At 35.9% G+C, this 27385-nt stretch overlaps 1 protein-coding gene across 1 annotated transcript in view; it reads left to right on the top strand.

The window, feature by feature from the left end:
* DDX10 (DEAD-box helicase 10) overlaps positions 1-24694 on the top strand; it is a 229063-nt gene extending 204369 nt beyond the window's left edge. The window contains exons 17-18 of the mRNA XM_039843503.1: positions 2106-2248; positions 24021-24694. Coding sequence (XP_039699437.1) covers positions 2106-2248; positions 24021-24198 — 321 coding nt within the window. The 3' untranslated portion in view covers positions 24199-24694. The remainder of the gene's footprint in view (positions 1-2105; positions 2249-24020) is intronic.
* Positions 24695-27385: the final 2691 nt, after the last annotated feature.

Here is a 27385-nt window from a genome sequence, read left to right as displayed (position 1 = left end):
CAAAGACCCAGTAAAAATGACCTGGTCCAAAGAACAGAAAGAAAAAAAGATTGAAGAAAAATTAACGAAACCTAAGAGAACTGTCAAGTAGTCCATTATACATGTTCTTGCAATCATGAAGAGCTGAGAAAGAGATATAAAAATATTTGAAGAAATAATGACCTCAAACTTTCCAAATTTAGTGAAAATTACTAATCAATAGATCCAGGAATTTTACAGAGCCTCAAGAAGGATGAGCACAAAGAAAACTATTCCTTGATATAACATAGTCAAAGTACTATATGATAAAGAGAAAATTTTGAAGGCAACCAGAGGAAAATGACACTTGTTTATACTTCAAAGAAAAACCTGAAAATATTTGTTGCTAATGATAAAAATTGAGCTTTTAAGAAAAATTTATAATTTTGGAAAACTTGTATTCACTAATATTTTCCAGTTTGACTTTGGAAAACTTGTAATCACCAATAACTCCCCAAAACTTTGAAAGACATTTCATATGGTATTATAGATGGTGATATTAACAAGCATGATTTTTAAAATATTGTATAATGAAATGTGTCAACATATGAAGATCGACATAAGGAAAATCTGCATAATTCAGTGAATCAGTATTTTCCAAATAGCTGAAGCATGAGGTTACAAAATTTTTCACTGATTAAAGATCTGTTCAAAATGCAAAGTAGACCAGTGGATTTTAATGTAGCAGTAAATAAAGGTTTATTAATATGGCTTCAGATTCCACATTGCAACTACTTTTAAGAAACTACCACTCATCAAGGTTTGTTGTGGTATCAAAGAAGAGTAACTGCAGTTATCTGAAAAGGCCATTATTAAATTATTCCTCAAAACCTTTCCCAGCTATCTCTGAGAAGACCAGATTTTCCTAATATACTTCAAGTAGAAAAACATCAAATGCAGAAGCAAATTTGAGGATCCAGCTATCTTAAGTTAGACATTAAAGAAACTTGCAAAAATGTAGAACAGTGTTCTTTTGTTTGTGAAATTATAGCTATTTTTCATGAAAATATACTATTTATGTTAGTATATAGTATTTGTTATTTTCAAATAAATTTTTAAAAAACATCTTAGTTTTTAACATCTAATACAGTAAATGTCAGTAGATACAATCCACATTAACAAAAACTCTTTAGAGTCCTTCATACTTTTAAGTGTAAAGGTTACCCGAGACCAAAAAACTTGAGAATTGTTTTGAGTCTACTCTGTCTCCACCTTCAGACAGCAAATTCCTTTGAGAGCATCAGACTGGAAAATTGGAACTATCTTGTAGCCCAAGAGATTAGTGTTCTTGAGTATATGATGGCGTTCAATTTTCGTTGATATCTTTGATTATTTTCAAATAGACGAGTATGCTGTCAAGTGTGCTGCTTCCTGCTTCTAATGGCAACTTCCCACTTTCTTCATTGTATTACTGCTTTTCTTATCTCTTGGTAGTCCTTCTCTTTTTTCATTGTTCTTAGTGACTTTATACTTACACCTGAATTTAGAAGACCCCTTACTATTAATGAGCTCGTATATATCTGATTGTTATTTTAAGACTTAGATTATGGTGGTTATAAAATGATCAAAATCATCAGACAAAAAGTGTCTGTACTCTATCTCCTGGCCTTTTATATTTTCACCTAATAGTTTATTTTATATATAAATACACACACACGCGCGCACACACACACACACACACACACACACATATATATACATATATATATATAAATATAAAATTATATTTTTTTTTTCTTGAAATTTACATGTGTGTGGATAGGAGCACTGAAACAAATTTTATACTTTATTCTTTGATAATTAAGTTATATAGAAGTAATAAAACTGATAGTTTTCCCCCATATTGTATTTGAGGAACTTAATAGTGATTTACTTTCAGAACCATATTTTATTTCATTTTATTTTTGAAATGACATGAGTTTTCTTTTTGCAAATGATTATGGTTCTGAAAGTCACTTATAGGCTTTCACCAGAATAGAAGGCTTCTAATTTGAGTATTTAAATTAGAGGGGTATTGAGTTTAGAAATAAGACCTAATTATTCATCAGCTGTTTTCTTAAACCACAGTTTCTCTTGTGTTTTCTTAGGCCAAAGATGAAGAAGAAGCTTTTCTGGATTGGAGTGATGATGATGATGATGATGATGGATTTGATCCGAGCACACTTCCAGATCCAGATAAATACAGAAGCTCTGAAGATTCAGATAGTGAAGATTTGGAAAATAAAATTAGGTATGTTTTTACCATTGGTAGATTTAAGTACATGGGTCTTCTCTTTTTAATCCAAAAGATGTAGAGACATGCACTTATCATTTTAAGGGCTCTCCTATTGTTTCTTTAATTCTTGTTAACAGATACGAATGTTATAAAAGTTGTATTTTGTTTTTCTTTCTGTTCTTTTTTTTCTTGTCTCTTACTTTCTGAATCCTTTATGCTTAAGTATTAGATACACTAGGGTATATTTATTGCAGACAGGCAGGATTTTAGTTTGACTCACTGTCAAAGGACACTATTGAGAGTGTTGTTAAAATTTTTCTGAATTTAAAGAAAAGGCCGTTATACTTTCATATTCTTTGATATAAAATTAAGTAACAAATATATAAAATAATGGAAAACTTTTACATAAACTTCCCTTGACAAATTCTCTCAATTTAAAATCTACTTACTTGCTACCATGTCAAAAACAGATGAAATGTGGTGAATTGAATAATAATACGACTTGCTCAGCATTTGTTTTCAGAGTACTATGTATTAGATTACATTGAGATTCAATTTTAAAGTCGAGGACATTGAACTTCGTGAACATTCTAAATCAATGTGCCATGTTAGGCAGAAAGTAGGTACTAATGATAGATGAAGTTAATATGATTGAAGTGAAGAGGAAGCTTGACTGAACCCCTGAGTGTTAGCACAGATTCAGAGCTGGGGAAATAGGCCACAGAGAGCATAATCTCTTTTTAAGTAAGAACAACATTATGAAAAGATCTCAAAAAAAGATTACCCCCTTAGGAGAAAATGCTATAGAGAGGTCATTTCAGAGTTACTCTTCCTTTTATTCTTATGCTCATTTAAATGTAATTACTTTGTAATTATGAAAATGGCATCCAAAATGCGAGAAACTTGAAACATTTGCTACTTGGGTAGTGAACATAAGTTTTACTAACATGAGAGGCACCACCGGTGAAAATAATTTAATTAGGATTTAGAAAAATATATAAATGTATACCCTTATGGGTAAGTAATTTAGGTTCGGGGCATATTCCTAATCTTTATAAATTGACTCTTAAAAGATAAACATACATACTTTGCTTCATAAAATTCCTTGGTGCATATGTCAACACCTTGATGAACTATCTGCATGGTTAAGTTTGTACACCTTCTGCTCTTATAATAAATGTTCCTCTTTCAGGTTGATTTATGAGATCTCCATTTTGATAGATATAATATGATCTAACTTAACACATATGACTTTATATCATTAACTTCCAAATATTTCTGTGTAATTTCACTCTCTGGAGGGACCGTGAATTGATTCTTGCAGTTTTTATGCAGCCATATTTTGCATATCTGTCTAACGTACCTCTAAGACATGGAACCAGCCTTTGAAGTCATTGTCAAGATGTCAGCATTCCTTCTGTATCTGATTCATAAGAATTTTTTTCTAACTTTTTTTATGATAGTTTATGATAGTCATCCTCAGTCTATGCACAGCAGACATTTCATTCTTCTGGCATTTCTTACCCTCATAGTGACGTTTCTCTGCTACCACCTAGGTCATATGACTTGTTCTCTAATAGCTTCATGTCTTTCATTCTCTTAATTATCCTGTAAATGCTTTGGAGCTGGAAACCCTGTCTTTTTGTCCCAGCACTTCTAGCTCCAGCCTCTACTTTTATCCCCAATATTAATGTCATAAGAACAAGGAAGACCCTGAAATATTTAAATTGATTAATTGATTGATGAAAGAGACATAGTTAAAAAGGGAAGTATAATGATGAGCAGCTATGTAATTGGTCCTAACAGCGTAAATGATACAAGAGATGACGCAATAGATGGTTGGAGAATTGGAAGAAGCCAAGGTTAGATAGTGTTAATAGTGATAGACAAGAAGGAAGAAGTACCTTGAGATGTCAAAGCATCTCAGGTTCAGATGGAAAATATTTAAGCATTACATGAAACTTAGAATAGTTTTAATTTCAGGCACAGCTAATAACTGCATTAGTAAAGATTGAAAGGAATTGGAAAAGTTGTCTTAAGCTAAAGAAAAATTGTCTTTTGTTGAAGAGAATATCAACAAGGGTTTTGTAGAAGTTTGTCTTTTGTATATCAAAAGTAATTATATAGTCCAATCCCTTCTTCCTGACAAAGAAACCAAGGTGTCAAGAGATAAAATAGTAATTTGTGATGACAGTACAAGTTAGGGACAGATCAATATGAACTGCCTAAATCAAATTGATTCCCTGGTTCTAATATTCCAATCAATTATATTGAATTACTATAGCATTAGGAAAGAAAGCTTAGGAAAACTTCCTGAAGACAAATTCGATGTAATTTGGCTGAAGACCTGATCCATGGACTGTAGGATAGATTTGACTACACCATGGTTTCCCAGCTTTAGCATTAATGACATTCTGGCCCAGATAATTCTTCGTTTGGGGAGGGGGAGCTTGGGGATGATTATACACTGTCTAACATCATTCTTGGCCTCTATCACGAGCATCTCCCCAGTTGGGACAACCGGCAGTATCTTCAGACATCACCAAATATCCCTTGGGGAGCAGAATCCACAGTTGAGAACTGCTGAACTAGACCTAGGATGGCAGATATATACTACTGGCACCTATTTTCCCATCCGGAATAGGATTTGTCTACATATTCCTTTCCATTTAGCCCAAGCAGTCCTTCCCAATATAGCCTCTGTCAATCAGCTGAGATCGCTACAGAGGATAAAACTTATTTGCTATTCCTGGACTAGAAGGCAGGATTTAGGAAAAGTTACAAGTAGTAGTCTACATGTAAAATTTCTGTTTATACTCTAATTTCCATTTTTCCCCTTTCTCTTCTCTCTTATAATCACCTCAAAGATAATGAATAAAGATATATGTAAACTGAAACCAAGTGTTTTAGATAAGAAAAAGTATTCACAAATAAGTCCATACAGACTAGAATTTTGACAATAGTAGTTGCTGCTGCTGTTGGTATTTATATAATAATAGTAACCAATATACTATTCCTTTACTGTTCCAAGTTTGCTACATCTTCTGTGCCTCTCATAAACATGACTAGATGCTAAGATTTTGTGATGTCTACTTTAGAGGGCCCTCCCAGCGTGTTGACAGGTTTTATTTGCTGTGTTGTTTCTAGCCTCCACTCAATAATTGTAGGAACAGCTAATGTTCCAGCCTCTTGGTCATCTTAGCTCTCCCAGTAGTTTATTCTCTGCATTTACTCTTAAGGGACTAGGTCCACCAATTAGGAAATGGCTATTAGTCCCAAGGTAACTAGCATGAGCCAGCCTCTGAAAGTTTTCTCTGATTATTTCTTTTTCCTTCACTTTTATGATCCATAAATATTCAATATGGGTAACACTTTTGTCTCCACATGGAAGGAAGGACACTTAGTAGGAAATAGGCAAAAGAAAGCCAGGTTTAATGGAGAATGACTGAATCTGGGGTCAGTAATTCCTCCTCAGGGAGATCTGACAGAGTTTTAAAGAGTTTGTACCTCTGTCCTCCTCAGCTCAGTGCACAGCTGTAGTAGAATTTAAACCATCCTCAGTCCTCTGTAGAATTATCAGAATTGTCATCTCTAACCCTGAGATTCCAAAGGGATTCTGATGTGCAAGATTCAACTCCTTTAAGTTAGCATGACAAAAAGAGATCTCTTGTTTATAATATGGTTCCAGAGACAATGAGAATAATGTGACCTTGAGTTCCTTTGAAGGAGTTTTAAGAATAACGCCATTAATAGCTCCATTATTCTCAGACACCAAGCTGTGAAAACCTCAAATATTGCAAGGGTCTTTTTGTTCTTAAGTGATTTTTCATTTCTTTATCTCCCAAGTAGTCAATATAATGCTTTTTCTCCCAAATAGTCAATATAATGCTTTCACAATAAAAATATTTTGACAAGCTTCTACATGTGGTACCAAGAACTAGAGTAAGAACCTTCAGCATTATTTAAATCACATTCCACTTAAGAGTTAAAAATATCCACTTGATCTGTTAGTCTCTAGCTTGTTGTAATATTTCCTCCATCCATTCTTTCAAATAAGAATTTTTTAAATAGCTATCATGTGCCAAACCTAATGATTGCAGATGTAGAGCATAGAACGTTAAACAAGAAAAATATCTTGCCTGCTTTCACAGTTTTTAGTTTAGTTGAGGTTACAGATAGCTAAGCATGGCTTTACAAAACAATGTGAAGGTAGATAAGTGCTGTGATTTGTGCCCTGGAGGAGGTACGGAGTGAACTTGGAGAGCATGTAAGTGATGGATGTAACTTGGCCTTGGTAAATCAAGAAGACCTTCCTAAAATGAGATGACATCAAAGCTAAACCTGAAGTAAGTTTGTCTTAACTGAGCAGGGAGAAGCATAAATTACCCTTATTAAAGGGTGTGGCCTTTGAAGTGAGAGAAGAGTATCTTTAACCATATTCCAATTAAACTCTTTCATTAAAATTGTTCCTTTTAGTTGTGCCCCACAAGCTGAGAGGTTTGGTTTGGAGCATGTATTATAAGGTTTATTTTTGTATATCTGGTAGCATTCATCATGTTTGGTTTATGGCCATCTTTGTGTGAATTGCTAATGATGTGAAAATTTGCAGAGTATTGAATATGATGAAAAAGAAGCAGCTAGATATTCCAGATAGTCATTATCCAGTCAAATCAAGTTTTTAATATTTATAATCTTAACCTTTTCAAAAAAAAAAGTTTGTGGTTAGAGTTACTGATTTACATCAATCCTTTCTTCACAGACCATGGTCTCTGGCTAAGGCAGGTTGCTTTAGAAAGAATTGTTATATGGTGGGATATTTGGTAGGTGGCATGAGATCAATTAATTACATCTGTAATTTGTATTGAGACCATTGGCATAATTTAGACATAACTTCTATATAGATTGATACTTTTCCTGTTCAGAGTAAATGTTTCTTATACAATATATTTAACTGTTCTTTTTGCCTTGTCTGACACAGCTCTGAATCAAAAGACCAATCAAGGGTTTTTGGCTGTTTTTTCATTTGTTTGGAGTTTTTGGTTTGTTCGTTTGTTTGTTTGTTTTTTAAATCTGTATCGTATGAGTTTTCTGTTTTTGAGTAAACTTGCCTATCTTAAAGTTAGTTATCTCTTCCATGAAGGAGATGAACCACTTTAATCTCTGTGGTTTCTCCTGATGTTGCTCTGTGGCATCTTTTCAGTAAATTTTGCTCAGCAACTACTCTTCCAAGACTTTACGGTCAGCTTTGTAATATATGGAAGGCTTTTCACCTGGAAAAGAAATATGTATGAGTCAAAGATGAATTTCTGGGTAAGGAAACTTCCCAGAAAGCATTTTCATTTCCTTCTTAACTGGTTGGGGTTGAGTATGGCACATTATATATTTTAAATAAATTTTAGTGGAATTATTGGTGCTGAATATAGGGGATGATTTTTTTTAAGGGATTTTTTTCATTCAAAGTCTAGGTGATTGTTAAAAGAAAAATACTTATGGACTATAATTTCACTTACTTGAATCCTATTTTTTGATGAATCTAGTTGTAGGTGGCAGATGTGGAAAGAAGTCAGTTCAGCTTAATGGCATATTAACTTTATTGTATGCCTGCCATTCTTTCCTTTTATTTTTAATTTCAGGAAATTTATCCCTGATTCCAATATGCCTAGCAGCTTTCAAGAGAAAATCTCTATCATCTCTTCTTATTTCTGAAATAGGAAGTTCCATGAACTATCTCATTTCATAGAGCTTTTAACAGAACTTAACATGAATTGTGGGTAACAAGAGGAGTTAATGTACTTGACTCTCTTTAAATTGTGTACCTTTTGTCTTTCTCCCTTCTGCCATTGCCCTAAAAACAAAAGTATCCTGTGTGATGTATGTCATGAATAGAGAAACTTCCAAGGCAGATTGTTGGGGTTGGGGTGAGGAAAGGCAGTATTATTGGTCTTGAGACTTTTAAGGGAAAGGTTGCTACCCATTGAGTAAGGAAGGTGTTATTTTCCAGGTTGAGGGTTGGGAAGGGGAAGACATATTTTGAGAAATTTGAGATTTCAGAAGCTCCCAGTTTGATATTACTTGTAGTCTCAGTTTTTGCTCTGTATTTTCTACGCCTCTGTCATGTAGCCATCCATTAAATAACTGTCACTCAATGATAGTTATGAGTTTGTCAGGTTTCAGAAGTGCTAGGATCTCTAAGAAGATAGATGAGTGGCTTGGGATTCCGTGAGGCAGAGATGAACCATCCAGCAAGGGTGATGAACCACCTAGTAGTGTTCTGTTGGATGCTGCCCTCATTCTGGTTCATAGCAACTTTGCCTCCACTGAAAAGATCGTTGAGGATGACACTTTCTTAAGATCATCATTTTTGCGTTTCACATTCCTTCATGTAGAATGCATTAATATCAAAGGAAAATATATAACATTCCATCACTTAGTTACACCATAATTCCTTTATCCACCCCCCTTTTAGAATTTTAGGGTGTATCCATGCTTAGGTTTTTGGTTCTTGTTTGGTTTTGTTCTTGCCATTTTAGGTAATTCTCTAATGAACAACTTCGTTGAAGATTAGGTTCTCTCTCTCTCTTGGAATCATTTGAAGGACTAATGAAGAGTAAGACTAAAGTGTAAGACAATTTTGCCAGATAGCTGGAACACTGGGGACATGCTTGGGTAGATGATGATCTTGATTTTGAAAACTAATCAGTGAACGTAGTTGAGGATAATAGCTGATGTGCTTCTGAGAAGCACAAAGTGTTCTACATGCAGATGAGTAGTGAGAAAAATATATGTAATATAAACCCAATTTGTATGGAAATTTTTTTTTTTAATCTGGGGAATAGAAATAATTATGTATGTTTTCTATATTGCTGCAGAACAGAAATTCTTAACCTGAACTCTGGATAAGCTGAAATTGTTCACAAAATGATGGTATGTGTATGCATGCAGCGTAGATGCTCCCATGCATTTATCTGGAAAAAGGGTCATAAATTTTCTTCCAATTATCAAGTGTCTTTATGAGCCTAAATAGAGAGAGAGAGAGAGGGAGGGAGGGAGAAGAGGAAGGAGAAGGAGAGAGAGAGGAAGGAAGAAAGGAAGATAGGAAGGAAGATGGATTGGGGACCAAAGCTTTTTGCCAATCTCAAATGACACGTGTACATGGATCAGTAGTGTGATTGCAGTCCTCTGCCTTCTGTTTCCTTCTCACCACTCTCAACCTTCTCTGATACTTAGAATTCTGATCTAAGAGGATATCTTCTGCTCTTGCAGTTATGTTAGTAATGAACTCTCAGACAATAAATCTTTTCTTTGACTAAATTGTTTGTAGTATTAAGCAGCTAGAAAAGAGACATTAAGGACATGATACATTTTTAGTTCAATTTCTATATGCAGTAGCCTTCTTCAGAAGGAAGCTGGGCAGATTTTATGGAATGTACTGCAGTAATTAATCTTCATTAGGACCGTTGCCATGGCCTTGTGAATTAAAATTTATGATGATGAGAAAAGTCTCTGGTACAACATATTTGAATAACAGCGTGCCAGTGCTTAAAGATAGGCATAAAGATTTCTGAGAATTCTTTTATTGGTCTCAGATTCACTTATCATTAGCTTAAAATTCTTTAGGAAAAAGTCTAAACTACATTTATTGATATAGATGCAGATGGCGAGTTTTATACAAACTGGACATTCAAGTGCTAAACTCTTGGTAGCTTTCCACACACAATTTGGCAGCGTGTTGTAAAAGGACACCCATGGGTTTCGGTGTAAGTGAATATTTACCATTCTCAACCTCAGTCCTCAGCTAGTTTGCAGCTACATAAGTCTTTAGTTTCACCTGATTCCTTTCCTTTGCATTCCAGAAAAGAAAGAGTAAAGGAAGAGGTTGAAAAGCTGCACAGACACTATAGTAAAAGGAGTGTGCTTTCTTCTAGCAGCCCCTTGTCCTGGCTTTTGCGAGATTTCTGAATAGGCTTGTACAGTGATGTTATTCCTCCATTTTGTGCGGTAACACACACAAACTCTCATGCTCCCAATTGTACATGAGTAAACACAGCCACTACAGAAGTTAGGAGCTCTGCCATGAGGCACCATGACACTTTCTAGTTGCACAGTGTTAGGCTTAGAGAATCCCTCATGGTTTGAGTTGCCATTTTATAACTTAATTGTTGCAACTGCTCGCCCCAGCATCTTTGGAAGTTTAGTGCTTACTCCACTACACTGTGTTTCTGGATGGACCTCACATACCAGGGAAGAAGTTGACAGGTTTTCCCAGGAAGTCTTTTTTTTCTGTGGTATCTTGTCCACAGTCATATCAGCTCTTGGAACATTCTCCAGCCTTGAAGTAGTGGTTCTCAGTGCAGCATCCTTGTTTGTAGGAAATGCGGTTTCTAGGTTACTGAGGACGTTCTGATTTCTTTTCGTTGGAGTTACTTCACACTTTATTTAAAGTAACAATGAGTGGTCTTCCTGTTTATGGCAGGTACTAATGATTATGTTTTTGTAATGTATCATCTGTCCCGTCCCATCCCTTGCTATGTCTGTAAGTCTGTTGTCTAAAGTCTCCCTAGGTCCAGAGAAAGAATTTTAAAAATCAAGTGGAATAAGACCTAGTAGTTTCCTCTACATGGAACAACATAATATAAGCGAATCAGTCTCTCTCCTTTTGCCTTTCTGTATCGATGCATAGGAATTTAAACAACGTCTGCTCCTGGCAGGCTCGTTCAAAAGCATCCTATCCCAAAAATAGTTGTTTTAGTTGGTGTAAGATATGAGTTACATGAGCTCTATGAACCAAGAGATTGAATGCCTTGCCCACATTACCACTGCATTTAGTTTGGAAATATTAATCTACATGTCATGTTATCAGAAACTTTGTAATATGGGGAGAAGTAGGAGTTTTGTGAAATTAAGTCTATGTTTGAACAAAGGCAGGCTACGTGGCCCTGTGGGAAAACTGGCTTTTGGAGTCAGATAAAAGAGACCTGAATCTTAAGAACCTTAAGACTGGAATCTTTTCTAAGAAAAGAATCTTACTTTCTTTTATAAGTCATGGACTATAGACAAGTTACTCAGTCTCTTGGACCCTCATTTTTTCTTCAGTCAAATGAAGATAATTATTATGTTGCAAGGTTATTGTGAAGATCTAATGAAGGTAAAAGGAAAGCAGAGTATGATACATAATAGAGTCACTAATCTCTGGTAATCATTTCAATTACCAACAGCAAAACTGTGGTAGTTTTAAAATATATATTTACAAGAATAGAATTTAATGTTTTCTGGGAAATCTGCTTTCCATTTTCTGCCTCATCAAAATCATTCATTAAGCCCCAGATAGGCAACATGGCAGGCCCTCTGTTCAAAACAGTCTGCAAAAATGTGCTGCAGACTAGGTTGAAATGATAACTGGTATAGCGAAAATAATGTCAAGTAATATATCCTGTTCAACATACAGGTAGAGAGTTCATATCACCAGATTGGAATGTGGGAAATGCCTTTACCTGTTTTCTTTCAATGGTTCTATTTCGGGGCATTCAGTAGACTAAAAGTTTATGTGCCTGGCATAGAGCAATACAGAAGAGAGAGTAGATTCTAGCCCTGATAAAGCTTGCACTCTGGTGAGGAAGACAGAAATAAACAAATAAACAAATAAAGAAACAAGCAAAAAGTAGAAAATAAACCATAAAGAATAAAAAGTAGAAAAGACATGGTGATAAAGGCCATGAAACTATAGAATAATGAGAGGAATTGGGAAATTTCATTTTATTATGAAATTTAGGAAAGATTAGGAAAACTTCTTTGAGGTAAGACCTGAAGAATTATTGAAAGCCTTCTTTTAAAGAATAATTCATCCTAGCATTTTAACCCTGAATTCCTCTGACATTTATTAAAATTTAAATATTTACCCTAATAGCATAATCATGACTATACAGTTATGTATATTCCTGCCAAAGGCAATTTCTCTACACTTTTTCATCCTATCATCCTTCACCATGTGTCTCTCCTAACAGTGATCCTAGTTGGCTTTATGGAAGGTGGTAAGGGCAAGAAACAGCTGCTATTCTAGTCTACAAATTGACAACTCATTAGAAAGGCACATGAGAATGAGAGAGTGAAGTTGAGATGGTCGAGTACTCCATTTGAAGACTGTAAAGGTAATTCAGGTTGTAAATTGAAGCTGTATGCCATTCTTTGAGGATAAGAGGAGAAAACTCTAATGTATTTTTATGCTTAATAATTTAAGTTATGTATTGATGGTATATCAACTCTTTTGAACTATGCATATCTTTTTATTAGACTTTTTAAAAGCAATTAATAGTTTATACAGTAAAAGTTGAGTGAAAAGTACAGTTCCCATATACACAGCCTTTCCTATTATCAATATTTTATTACCATTTGTTATCAGTGATGAACATACAATGACACATACTGGTCCCCCAAAGTCCATAGTTTACATTAGGGTTCATTCTTTGTTTTGTACCTTTTACGAGTTTTGACAAATGTATAATATGCATCTACCATTACAGTATCTTACAGAATAGTTTCAGTGCCCTAAAAACCCCTTATATTCCACCTATTTATCCTTTCTTTTTCCCTCCCCACCCTTTCCTCTCCCTGCCATCCAACCCCTGGCAACCACTGTTCTTTTTAATATATCGACAGTTTTGCCTCTTCTAGAATGCGATAGAGTTGGAGTCATATAGTATGTAACCTTTTCAGGTTGGCTTCTTTCACTTAGCAATATGTTTTCAAAGTTCTCTCACGTCTTTTCATGGCCTGAAAGCTCATTTCTTCTTTATCACTGAATAATATTCCAATGTATGGGTGCTCTACAATGTATGATCCATTCATCTGTTGAAAAACATCTTGGTCGATTCCAAGTTTTGGCAATTGTAGATAAAGCTGCTATAAACACTCATGTGCAGGTTTTTGTGTGAACATAAGTTTTCAGCTTCTTTGAGTAAATGCCACAGAGTGTGATAGCTGGGTCATATGGAAAGAGAGTAGTTAGTTTTTTAGGAAGCTGTCGAACTCTCTTCCAAAGTGGCTGCACCATGTTGCGTTCGTGCCAGCAATGAGTGAGTCCTGTTGGTCTGCATCCTTGCCAGCTTTAGGTGTCAGTGCTTTAAATTTTAGCCACTCAGTAAGAATTTTTATAGTTTAAAGGAGGCTGTGTTTATTAAAATATTTGTTTTTGTTTGTTTGTTTTTTTAATTTTGGTTATATATAGGGTGAAATCCTATTCCAAACATGAAATACCAAGTTAGCAGAGCCTTATAAATGGTGCTGTCCTTTCAGGAATCTTCTTCCCAGCCTCTCAAAGCTAAGATTTCTTGTCTGAGTTAAGACTAATAATAATGTACTTAATTTTAATAAAAACACCAAAGACTGTTGCTGAGACCCTTCACCTAGCAGAGACCCAGAAATCTCTCCCCTCCTAGAACTTCTGTCCTTGATTATTATCCCACCAAGGCCTAACCTTCCCAGTATTCCTTCCTGACTATCCCAGTTCCCCAGAAATTCTTTCCATTCATGGTTCCACATCATTAGGACGTAAGCTCAGCAACCAAAACCTGGGTTATGATGTTTACATTTTTATAGTTCTGTTCTTGGATTACTCTGGTTCAATAACTTATGTGTTTAATGGGTTTTAGATATTTCCCTTAACCTCATCTATCATTTATACCACTTTTTTTCAATGAAAAGTTGTTTTGTACCTTTACAACAAATGGAAAAACTTTTGGCATACAAGCATCTTAAGTTAAAAGGTTTTCACCTTACATGATAAAGCCTGTATAACTCAGTTAACGTTAACAGAAAAGATGTGTTCCAGAATTTTTGTAAAGCCATCTTTAATGAGCAGTAGTTGAATCACTGTTAAGTAGCTGGTTTTAAGGAGCAACCATTTTAGTACTAAACGGGCTGGGGCGAGGGTTGGTGGGGAAGAAATAGTCTTTACATTATGAGATGTATACATTCCAGAGATGTTACATGGAAAGTTAAAAAAAAAAAAAGTTGTTATGGTTAGAGCATATTCCAGATATACTGAGTTAAACTTAATACAAAGGATTACAATAGAATCCAAGCATGATAGTCTAGATAGTATAAATGACTTTGTAAATACACTTTCAGGAAACTCAAGGTTGTTTTTAATTGTTCAGTTTTGGTTTCTTCTAACTGTTTTAGGATTCAGATCCTATGTCTCAATTTTATCCATAAGGTTATTTTGTGTCAGATGCCTTGCTGATGTTTAAATACGTTTTTTCCTGCTCTACCAGTCTAATAATCCTCTCAAGGAAATGAGGTTATTCTATTAGGGGTTGTTTTTAGAGGGCTAATACAAGCCCTCTTTTTTATGTAAAAGGATAGATAGTAAATATTTTACACTTTGAGGGCTACTTAGCCCTGCCTTTGTAGTGGTTAAGCAACCACAGATAATGTAAAAACGAGCGTCACTATGTTCTAGTAAAACTTTATTTATAAATCAGAAGATACATATACCAGCAAAAAGAACATTTGAAAAAAATCTTCCAAATCTTTTCCTATGTAAATATATATGCAGCCTTTTTAAAACAAAGATAGGCTCTCATTCTGTTAGTTTTATACCCAATATTTTCGGTGTCGATAAATTCCTGCAATATTTTTTAAATAACTACATCATATTTTATTTCAAACATTATAACTTATTTAACAAGTGAATCCCTTATGATTGGACATTTGAGTTTCCAACTTTCAGAAATTACAAATGACTGTGCTTTGAATATCCTGTAACTAAATCTTTATACACATTCCTAATTATTTCCCGAGGATAAATTCCCAGAGAAGTTGCTGGGCATGCATACTTGAATGACTTTTGAAAGGTAGTTGTGGTGATTTACATTCCCACTAGGAGTTTATATTCTAATTGGGAGTTAAGATGCATACAGGTGAAAAAAAAAATCACTTTAGTGTTAGGAAGTAGCAACAGTAGGTACAAAATGTCTAATAAACAGTGGTGTTTGAATTCAGAGGAAAGAGATCACTTTTAATAGGCTGTTCGGGTACCTTTCTTAGAAGATAAAGAATTGAAGATGAATCTTGAAACAGGGCAGAACCCAGCAGGAGGGAAGTGCCATCCTTACATTACAGAGGGACACAGGTGGGAACACACAGTGTCTGATCTCATGAGTGAGGGCCCCATATGAGGAGTGCTGGGAAGAGGAACCAGGAGGTAGGCTGACCATCGCATGTTCGGGTGTTCCTCCTTTTTTTGTTTCTCATAAATGGAACAGACTGCACTCTTATTCTGTCTGACTAGGTAACTGTAAGTACCTGAGAAAAATAAATGTTGAAATCAGGAATTCAAACCTATAACAGAAAAATCTGTTATTTCTGAGAGAATTTTGAGGCTTGTTTTCAGTGAATTTAGAAAGTAAGAAAGTTACATGATTTTATTTAAAATTCAGTCGTTAATATATGAAGGTTTTGAAATCGAGATCACATTCAAATGTTATATCTTCTCTTTATTATTAGCAATGAATAAATTAGCTCAAATGTTTACATTGGCTATTGTGACAAGCTTTTATATAGCAGTTTTCACTAAAATTTCCAAGTCATCAAAGTAGAATTTTCCAGATATTGTTGGTTAGGTTTACACATTACATTCCCTGGTTACATATCACATATTACAGTCTGGCCTTGTTGGTTCAGTTACACATTCTCTGTGTTTTGTTATATGATTAGTTCTTTAAATGACACACCAGACATCACTAATTAAATCTCTTCATTATTTGGATTATTGAAAGATTAGTAGCTCTGAATTCTTTTGCTTTGGTTGTTTCGTTTACAGCATTAGTGGAGCTTTCAGTGCTCTGAGCCATGCTTTTCCTTTTTAAGTTGTGTTTTTATCAGTCTCGTATTGTACTCTCAATGCTGAGCAGTAACATGGTCCTTTTGACACTTGCCTCATACAGTTGAAGAATGTGGAGAGTTCAGCACTTTAAATCACACGGATTATATTTTTACTGCTATAAAAATAATGCAGAGCTCAGGCCCAGACTCCCGGCTCTGTTTCATAGGCCACTACCTACTTGTCAGTTTATGTTGTGAGCCTCCGTGCCTCCTTTGGATCAGTGGGGTACACTTATTTCATGAAAGGAACTCTCACAAGGGTTACCACTGTTTCCCACCTGTATTTTCTTTTCTTTTTTTTCAGCAGACATATTATTTTCAGAATATTCTGCCATCTATTTGGTCAGCTGCACCAATGATGTGCTGCTATAAGGCACCTAATAGAACTATTGATTGAAAAGTTCAAGAGTCTCTCCCAGCACTTCCAGAAAATTATTTAAGAAACTAGAATTCACTATTACATACGATTAGACTGTTAACCAGTAATAAAGTCCCTAGTGCTTAATTGGATCCAGTAAGCTCCCAGTGAACATTAACTAGATGGGGTCAGAACCCTTCTGCCTAATTCATTAGTATGTCAATAAAATAGAGGCTTCTGTAATGTCATACGATTTGGTTTCTCTCCCCCCAGCAGCTTTGTGATAATGTGTAAGCTTAAGATAACACAGTATTTTTAATTATAATCAGGCTGTGCATTAGATCCCCAGAGCTTCATCTTATAACTGGAAGTTTGTACCCCATTTCCTCCACCCCCCAGCCCCTGGTAACCACTATTTTACTCTCTGTTTCTATAAATTTAGTTTTTTCAGGTTTCACATGTAAATGATTTACAACGGTTGTCTTTCTCTGACTTAATGTCACTTAGCATAATGCCCTCAAAGTTCATTCATTTTGTCGCATATGGCAAGATTTCCTTTCTCATGGCTGAATAATATTTGTGGTGTGTGTGTGTATGTGTGTGTGTATCACATCTTTATGCATTTATGTGTTCATGGACACTTAGGTTGTATTCATATCTTGGCTTTCACAAATAATGCTGCAATGAACATAAGAGTGCAGATATCTCTTTGAGATCCTGATTTCATTTCCTTTGGATATATATCCAGAAGTGGGATTGCTGGATTGTATGGTAGTTAAATTCTCAATTTTTTGAGTAACCTCCATATTGTTTTCAGTAGGGGCTATGCCAATTTACATTTCTACCAACAGTGCGCAAGTGTTCTCTTTGTCCATAGTCTTGCCAGCAGTTAGTCATTCTAACAAGTGTAAAGAGATATCTCATTGTGTTTTTGATTTGCATTTCCCTGATTAATCATGTCAAGCATTCTTTTGTCTACCTGTTGGCCATCTGTATGTCTTCTTTGGGAAAATGTCTATTCAGTTCTTCCGCCCATTTTTAATCAGATTTTTTTTTTTTTGCTATTGAGTTGTATAAGTTCCTTAAATATTTTGGATATTAAATAACCCCTTATCAGATACATGGTTTACATGTTTTCAGATGTTTTCTTCCATTTCATAGGTTGCCTTTTCATTTTGTTGTTTCTTTTGCTGTGCAGAAGCTCTTCCATTTATCTATCTATCTATCTATCTATCTATTTATTTATTTTAAGCTTATTGGGGTAACATTGGGTAATACAATTATATAATTTTCGGGTGTACATTATAATTTGACATCTATATATTCTATTGTGTGTCAGCTACCATATATTTGATCCCCTTTACCTACTTCACCCACCCCCCACTCCCTATATTTGACCCCCTTTGCCTCTCCCCTCCTCCTCTATCCCCTACCCTCTGGTAACCCCACTAGTCCATTGTCCATGTCCCCGAGTCTCTGTTTGTCCTGCTCATTTGTTGCTTTTAGGTTTATATTCCATATATAAGTGATATCATGTTATTTTCTACTTTTTCAGTCTAACTTATTTCGCTTAGCATGATTATCTCGAGGTCCATCCATGTCATCGCAAATGGCAGTATTTCATCTCTTCTTATGGCTAATATTCCATTGTATATATGTGCCACAGCTTCTTTAGCCAGTCATCTGTTGTAGGACACTTTGGTTGCTTCTATGTCCTGGCCACTGTGAATAATGCTGCTATGAACATCGGTGTGCAAATATCTTTTTGGATATGGGTTTTCAAGTCTTTGGGGTAAATACCCAAGTGGGATTGCTGGATCATATGGTAGATCAATTCTTAGTTTTTTGAGGAAACTCCATACTGTTTTCCATAGTGGCTGTACCAATTTTGCAGTCCTACCAGCAGTGTATGAGGGTTCCTTTTTCGCAGTAGCTTTTTAGTTTCAAAAAAAAGTGTCTCACTTTTGTTTTTCACTTTCGTTGCTTATGCTTTTGGTATCATATCAAAAAAATTATTGCCAAGACCTGCGTCAAGGATCTTTGTTGCTATGTTTTCTTCTAGGAGTTTTATGATTTGGGGTCTTATGTTTAATTAAGCCGTTAATTTGAAGTTCATTTTTGTGAATGATGTAAGACAGAATCTAATTTTATTCTTCTGTATATGATTATCTAGTTTTTTGGTACCATTTATTAAAGAAACTCTCTTTTCCTCCATCAAGTATTCTTGGCTCTCTTGTTAAATATTGATTGACTGTATCTGCGAAAGTTAATTCTTGAGATCTCAATTCTATTCTACTGGTCCTTGTGTCTGTTTTTATACCAGCACCATACTGTTTGTTGTTGTTGTTATTTTTTAAATTAATATAGCTCTGTAATGTACTTTGAAGTCAGAATGTGTGATGCCTTCAGCTTTGTTCTTTCTCAGGATCACTTTGGCTATTTGGGGTTTTTGTAATTCCATACAAATTTTAGGATTTTTTTTTTTCCTCTGCAAATGCCATTGGAATTTTGATTGAGATTACATTGAATCTATAGATGGCTTTGAATAATATGGCCATTTTAACAATATTCTTCTGATTCATGAACACAGTATATCTTCCCATATATTTGTGTCTTCTTCATTTTCTTTCATTGGAATATTATAGTTTTCAGTGTACAGATCTTTCACATTCCTGGTTAAATTTATTCCTAAGAATTTTATTGTTTTTGATGCATTGTAAATAGAATCCTTTTCTTTATTTGTTTTTCAAATAATTCACTGTTAGTTTATAGAAACACTACTGATTTACATATCCTGCAACGTTAGTGAATTCATTGATTAGTTCTGAGAGATTTTGGTGACATCTTTAGGATTTTCTATATATAAGATCATAACATCTGCAAACAATGACAGTTTTACCTCTTTCTTTCTAGGCTAGATTAGATGACTTTTATTTCTTCAGCATCATCATCTTTTTTTTTTTTTTTCCTGTCTAATTCCCTTGCTGAGATGTCTAGTACTGTGTTGAATGGGAGTATCCTTGTCTTGTTTCTGATTTTAGAGGAAAAGCTTTCAACCTTTTACCATTCAGTATGATGTTAGTTGTAGGCTTGTCATTATTGATTTTTTTTTTATCATAAATGGATGTTGGATTTTGCTAAATGGTTTTCTGCATCAGTTGAAGTGATTGTGTGATTTTAAAACTGTAATTCTATTAATGTGAGTCACATTTATTAATTTGGGTCTATTAAACCTTCCTTGCATCCCAGGGGTAAATCCCACTTGATCATGATGTATGATCCTTTTAATGTACATTTGAATTTAGTTTGCTAGTATTTTGTTGAGAATATTTACATCTCTTTATCAGGGATATTGGCCTATAGTTTTCTTATAGTATCCTTATCTGACTTTGGTACAAGGGTAATGCTGGCCTTGTAGAATGAATTTGGCAGTATTCCTTCTTCTGTTTTTTGGATGAGTTTAAAATTTGGTGTTAATTCTTCTTTAAATATTTGGAGAATTCACCAGTAAAGCCATCTGGTCTGGGCTTTTATTTTCTAGGAGATTTCAATTACTGATTGAATATCCTTATTTGTTATAGGTCTCTTCAGACTTTGAATTTCTTCATGATTCAGTCTTCGTAGGTTGAAATTTTCTAGGAATATATCTATTTTTTCTAGGTTATCCAATTGTTTGCATATAATTGTTCAAAGTTGTCTTTCATAATTCTTTATATTTCTGTTATCAGTTGTAATATTCTCTTTTTTTCCTCAATTTGTGTCTTTTTTTTAAAAGTCTAGCTAGAGATTGGTTTTGTTGATCTTTTTATTGTTTTTCTGGTTTCTATTTCATTTATTTGCACTCTGATCTTTGTCATTTCCTTCTTTCTGCTAATTTTGGGCTTAGTTTGTTCTTTTCTAGTTTTGGGGGGTATAAAGCGAGGTTGTTTGAGATCTTTTTTCTTCTGTAGGTATTTATCACTGTCAATGTCCCTCTTAGAACTGCTTTAGCTGCATCCCATATATTTTGGTATATCGTGTTTCGTTTATTGTTTGTTTCAAGATAGTTTTTGATTTCCCTTTTGATTCCATTGAATCTATTGGTTGTTCAGGATTGTGTTGTTTAATTTTTACATATTTGTGAATTTTCCAGTTTCTTCCTGTTATTAATTTCTAGTTTCTTACCATTGTGGTCAGAAAAGATCTCGGTGTGATTTTAGTCTTCAATTTGCTAACACCCATTTTGTATCCTGTCATATGTTCTATCCTGAAGAATGTTCCATGTGCATTGGAGAATAATTATTCTACTACTGTTAGGTTGAATGTTCTGTATATATCTATTAGTATTAGGTTCATACTTCTTGCTCCCTTTCTTGGAAGAATTTTTAAGCTTGTATGCCTTTTCTGAATCCTAAAACACAGTATACCTAAGTCTTGACTAGTTCCCTTTTGCTTTCCCAAGGGAGGCACGAAAGCTGAAGTTCGTGGTTTCTGCCTGGCCCACAGATTTGAGTTGGCTACCTGCACATGCTTACTAGCCATCTGCCAAAGCGCACTCTCACTGCTGCTCTTGGGAGCCCAAAAGGGTTGGGGATGTGCGTGGTGAGGCATGCAGAATACTGGGGGTGCCCATGGGCCAGTTGGAGGGATCTGTGGGTGAGGCATCCCCGGTGATTCATGGGTGGGCTTGTTGGAGTCTGTGATGCAGTTAGTAGGATCCGCATCCTTTTAATTTCCTCGGAGAGTTCTATCTGGCACTCTCCTATCCTCTACCTAACCAGTCTTGCAGCTTACGATTTAGTACTCAGAATGGGGTAAGAGAAAAATGGGCCCTTTTGCCAGCATCCTAGATAGCTAGGAAAGCCAGGCACTCACTCACATGCTCTCACTTTCCTCCAAGGGAAAAGTCATAGGCCGAAAACATCTCTCTTGGCCCTGAGCTGTGCTGCTTTGGCAGAGATGTGATGTGAGTAAAGTCAAACTGTTTCTCTTACTCTGTCCAATGAATCCAAACTCATATTTTTTGCTCCAGTTGTATGCTGGAACTTCTGTAGTGGAAACTGGAATTTGCACAAAGGTGCTTTCATCTTTAGGTGATTGTCTAAAACAGTGTTCTCTTACAGTCAAGAGGGACTGGAGCCAGTTCATGGGACATTGCAGGGGTTACAGCCAGGACCAAGGTCTATATGTTTATTACCCGACACACAGTTTGATGAGACTCCTCCCAGATCCTGGGCGTGTAATGCTGGATCCCACAGCTCCCACAAAGGCACTTTTGTTCGTTCTTGGATACCAGATTGTTGTTGGGAAGGGAAATGAATGAGGAACGTGTTATTCAGCCATATTGTTGATATCACTCTCCAATGCCACACCATTCTTTTTGGAAGAGACCAGATTGTGACCATATTTTGCTATCTTCTTACTAAATGTTCTCTAGATTCATTACATTATACCCACTTTGGGTGAATTATCTGTAGAATATCTATATTATTGTTTAATAATATACAAATTAGCATTTATTTGCTATAGAAAGTAGTATGAAATACCTTTCTAGAATTTGAATTGGTCCGCAAAGCAGCAGAGCTACTAATTGTGAACATATTTGGGCTGTGTAAATTTCCCATTTTCCTTTTATTATCTGAACCAGCTATTATTTTCTGTAGGGAATATAAGGTGTAGGTGCACATTAATAAAAGATGCATTAGTAAAGCCCACTAATTAGGCTACTTCTGATGAGCTGTTCTGAAATGCACTTGAAGTACAGACAGGGTAAGAATAAGTATTTTACCAAATAAAATACTCTAGCCCAGTGGAATTGGCACAGAACTGGCCCTACTCAAGCAGACTAGGATTCAATATTTTTTATTAGGGCCCCTTTCCACTAAGAATTACTTTCTCTGCTGACTGAATTCCCATCCTAGGGCATGCTTTCATGTTCATTTTTCCAGGCACTATTTAAAAATTCAATTATTTGTGGCTTTACATAACCTCATAATGTTGTCTAGTTTGTCTTTCCTCCAGTGGTGAAAGAGTATGGCTGTTGAGTCAGAGCACTGGGCATTTCTGAGAGGTACATGGGGAAATTATTTAGTTTTGCTTCAAGCTGGTCATAAATGGATATGCTAATTAGGCACATTCACTTCGGTGTCCAAGCTATATTCTTAAGGAGTAATAGAGCCCATTGAAACTTCAGCAAATTTTTTTTTTTTTTTGGAATGCAGCATGTGCTGGGACTATAATGTAATTTCTGCGATGATATTTTGTTGTTTATTATATAACATCAATATAAGAATTTATTTGAAAGGGAGTAGTTTATAGGCAGAAAAGAAACTGACATGGATTGAGCACTACTATGTTCTTGCCGTTTTATAATTTCATTTAATTCTTACATCAGTTCTGCTAAGTAAATTATATAATCCCCATCTTCACAGATAAGGAAACTGAGTCTTAGAAATGTTAGTTGTTTGGTCAAGGTCTGACTGTGTCAGTGCCAAACCAATGTCTTTCCACAGCTAATTATTTTCATTACTGCCCTCCAAATGTTAGTGGAGGTGAGTCAACTCAAATTGCTTTCAATAACCTGGCTTTGGGCTGAATTCAGATCTGGGAGTGAATCCTGTGTTTATAATCTGGGTCCAATCATTTGACCTCTCTTAACCGCATTGTAGAATGAGGCTAATGCTTCACACACCAAGGATTTTCATGAAGATAAATGATGTGATCTGTGTAAAGAATGTAACCCAGTGTCTCACCTGATAGATGATTTTTTTGTTTTAATTTCTGATAGATGGGTTTTTTTGTTTTAATTTTCTATCCAGTAATTGGGTCATCTTCGAATATGACGATGGTATCTCAGAATGCTTTGGGGATATTTCACTTTTTAAATTTTTAATGTATCAAGTGATTGCCTCTATCTTCAGAAATTAGCTTTATTTTTATGAGTCTATGCTTCAGGTGTGTGCAGAATATGAAAATAATGTTTATGTTTTCTTAAGACTATATAGGCCTTAGATACAGATTTTAAATGAGGAAATTTATTTGATGTCTTAAGTAATTTGTAATTTAACATTTCAGGTTTTGTTTTACTCATGATCTATATATCACAATGCAACAGATATTAGAATTAGCACCTGGTATCCTGATATCTGTTAGTCCATAGACTGCTACCTAAAGGATCATCCAACTTTAAATAGATAGTTTGATGAGGCAAGACAAGCACAGATTAGAACCAGTCTGGAGCCAGACTATGTACCTCTCCATGTCTTCAAATTGTGGATCATATATCCACAGTTTCCTGGAATTATTGTGAGGATTTGATGAGACAGTGTGTCCAGACTACTGCGCACAGAGCTCAGTGCATGACAATTAGGCCTTCTCTTCTCATCCATTAGTGGTAAGGTACTTGCTTAAGACACAGATATCCTGAAGTTGTTATAGTTTCTTTCTCTCTTGAATAATAATATCACTTTACCAACTATCTGTTATTGGTAATTTTGTTCTATTTTAAGTGTTTGGTTTCATAATAATAAACTTATTTATAAAGTAAATCATTGGATTTGTTCTTACCAGTGATACCAAGAAGAAGCAGGGAATGAGGAAAAGGAACAACAATGAAGTGGAAGACACGGGACCCACAAGTCATAACAGAAAGAAGGCCAAGTGGGAAACCTTAGAGCCTTTGGACACGGGCCTATCTTTAGCAGAAGATGAAGAACTCGTGTTACATCTGCTCAAAAGTCAAAGCTAAATACTTCCTGCTCTTGTCTTCGCCTTAAAACCTCTGGTCATGATTATGTGGACAAGTTGAAAAAACAATAGGCTTTGAGGAACTTAGGTAACATGAGTCCCATGTCCAAAGGACTCATTCTCCAGACAAAAGTGATCATATCTCTAAGCCCCATTCATAAGAGGTGCTTGTGCCATCCCAGAGCAAACTCAGAGTGAGGATGGATGATAAAATTTATTGACCCCATTTTCTAGCGTGTGCTCTGTTAATTTTTTATCCATGGGTTCCTACATTTTTGTCATTGGAAATGCTCCCTTTGTTTTAATGGCACGTTCTGGAGACCTTGTTTCATTGTTAGGAATTCCTGTGTTGCTTTTTTTACTGTGTACTGTTAAATAGAATTGCTCACAATTTTGATTATTTAATATCTTTAAAGAGAATACGATGGACCAGCCCCAAGAAAGAATGAGTATTTTTGAATTGAGACAATTAAAAATAAACATATTTCTTATTAAAATTATTGTTTTCGTGTGTCTAGTAGTATTAGAGCACTCTCAGGGGAAGAGTCTTAAAATGCCTGGCCAATTCCTGAAACAGTGAATTTTTAGTATTCTTAAATTAGCCTTCTCAAAGATGTCATTTAACTTAAACTTGGAAATTTGCTAGCTGTCATTTATAAAATCTATAGAAATCCCAAATATAAAGCTTTGTGACTAAAACCTAATCTCTTGGCACATAGTAGCTTCAAGGCCTTCTGTAAGTGCCTTCACAGCCATTTCCTCTAGCAAATGGAGACCGACTCTGAGAGGTTGGAGAGAATAAGATCAACACATTGCAATGAGCAGAGTGAGGAGATGGAGAGAGAGCCCTGATGGCATTGTTTGAGCCCCTGGGCATTAGCTGAATCTACTCCTCATAGTTCCCAGTTATGTCATGGGTTGGTAAATTCCTTTTTTGCATAAACTGCTTTGAGTTCTATTCTGTCCCTGGAGCTGAATGGATCCTGACCTTAATATATATATTGTAGGTGATTTTAGTTTGCTGATTTTGAAAACTAATTAAAACATCATAATAGTGTTGAGAAAAGCTCAGGTAACAACTCGTGGTAGATTATATTCTTGTTTAGCAAATATTTACTCCAGCCCCCTCCTTCCCTTGGGAAGCATATTTTTTCCATGCTACTGATATTGGACTTGGCCATGTATTTTACTTTAGCTCTTGGAATATGGTGAAAGTGACTGTGTGCTAGTTTAAGCAGAGGCTTTAAAATGCACTGATGTTTCCCTCAGCCCTTTTGTATGCCTGCCTTCCATCTTGAGGCCAGCACAGACCAAAGAGAGGACACTGCTTCAGTCTGGCACAAGGTGAAAAGACATGTGAAACAGACCTGGAGCTACCACAGTCACCTGTCAAACCTGTAGAGCAAGAAATCCACTGAGACTTGGGGAGTTATCACAGGAAAACCCGATTAGTCCATGAGGTGGGAGAGGCATATAACCAATGATCAGGAGCATTCATTCATTCAATAAACATTAATTCAGCAACTGCCATATACTAGACACTGTATTTGTGAGAAATCCAAGTAGTTCCCTCCCCTGCTACCATATAGTAGAGGAAAGAGAAAAGCAAATTCATAATTTTAGTCATTATGAAAAGGAAGTGAGAAGAGAAAGATTATTTGAGTGAGAAAGCTGCTTAGCCTGGTACCCAAAGATGAATTCCTGCCTGATGCTTAACTCAGGCTGAGAGGCCATTCATCAGACTCACTCATGTAAGATGATCCCTAAAATTGCCTATGTCTCTGAGAGTAGATATACCCAGGAGCAGAACCCTTTGGAGGGCTGCCATCTCATAAGCTTAACATGGCATTTTCGATTTGTTTGGGGCTATAAAAAATGGATAAGTTTAATTAAATGTAATTAATTTTGTTATACAACATTTGGAATACCCCGAACATGGAAAGTCATCTCTAGGACTGTCGGAGTCTGCCAGGAGATGCAGATGTTCCTGGGAACTGTGGGGAGGAAGCAGAGGATGGGAAATGGTAGCAGCGGCAGAGGGGAAAGAGCCTGCAACCAAGATTTCAAATCCCTGTTTCATATCTTTTAAGACCATTTTAACTAGACATGTAATCATAGTATGATTTTCTTCCACAGCCCCTGCTGATCAGACAGCCCGGGGCAGACATGTTTTATACTGTATTACCCAGTGCCTGCTGAGTCAAGTATTGGCAGCTAATCTAAAGGCCAGATGAGAGAGGCTGGTGCAAAAACCTCTGCCCAGACAGGGACAGATTGGGCAAATAATGTTCCTACTCTCAGAAACTGAAATTCAGGAAGTCAGCAAAATAAGATTATGAGACAGACCAGGAAGCACATGGTAGGCAAAAAGTGGGCTCAGATTCAGAGTTATGCAAAGCCGTATGTAAGTAAAAACTCGGGCAAAAAAGATAAAAGAGTAAATGATGAGGGTTCCAGTTGGTTATGGAACGTGAGGCAAATACATAGAGTGTAATGAATCCGGGCAGAGCAGCAAAGTCCTGCAGATGCCCGTTCTTGAGATCTCTGAGATCCACGCTGACCATCCAGGTCCTGTCTCCAGGAGGCTTCCCTTCTGCTGGGTCCTATTCTTAGATTTCTGTGCAGTCGGTCTCCTTTCCTGCCTGAGGTGTTAGACCCCATTTTCTGAGCTAGTCCTTGTGTTTTTTTGCACCCAAAAGACCTTCAGTAAAACTCAGAATACCCTAATGCTGTGCTACTTAGACTTTAATATGCTCGGGAATTACCAGGGGATCTTTTGAAAGTGCTAATCCCAAATCATAGGTCTGAAGCGAGGCCTGGGATTCTGCATTTCTTACAAGCTCCCAGGTAATGATATGCTGCCGGCCCCTGGACACATTTGAGTAGCAAGGCACTAATGGAATTCAGAGTTATTAAAATCATTATTCACAGATAAGGATTCTGTCAGAGTCGCAGCAAGAAACAGATGGTGCACACGAATTGGGATCATTCTAAGGGGATTTAATAAAGGATTATTTACATGGGCCAGGGCAGGGTAAGGAAACCACAAATGGGTAAGGAAACCTAAGGTTAGTCATGGAAGTGTTAAGACTCCTTGTCCTGAAGGGATGAGGGGGGAGGGCAGAAGAGACTACCAACGTTGGACCGGCCGTTGACATGCAGCTGGCCTGAGGTGACCACAGGGAACC

This window comes from Pteropus medius, unplaced genomic scaffold (genome assembly GCF_902729225.1).
Source record: "Pteropus medius unplaced genomic scaffold, Ma_sr-lr_union100, whole genome shotgun sequence".
NCBI lineage: Eukaryota > Metazoa > Chordata > Mammalia > Chiroptera > Pteropodidae > Pteropus > Pteropus medius.
This window is presented reverse-complemented; position numbering and strand designations above follow the sequence as displayed.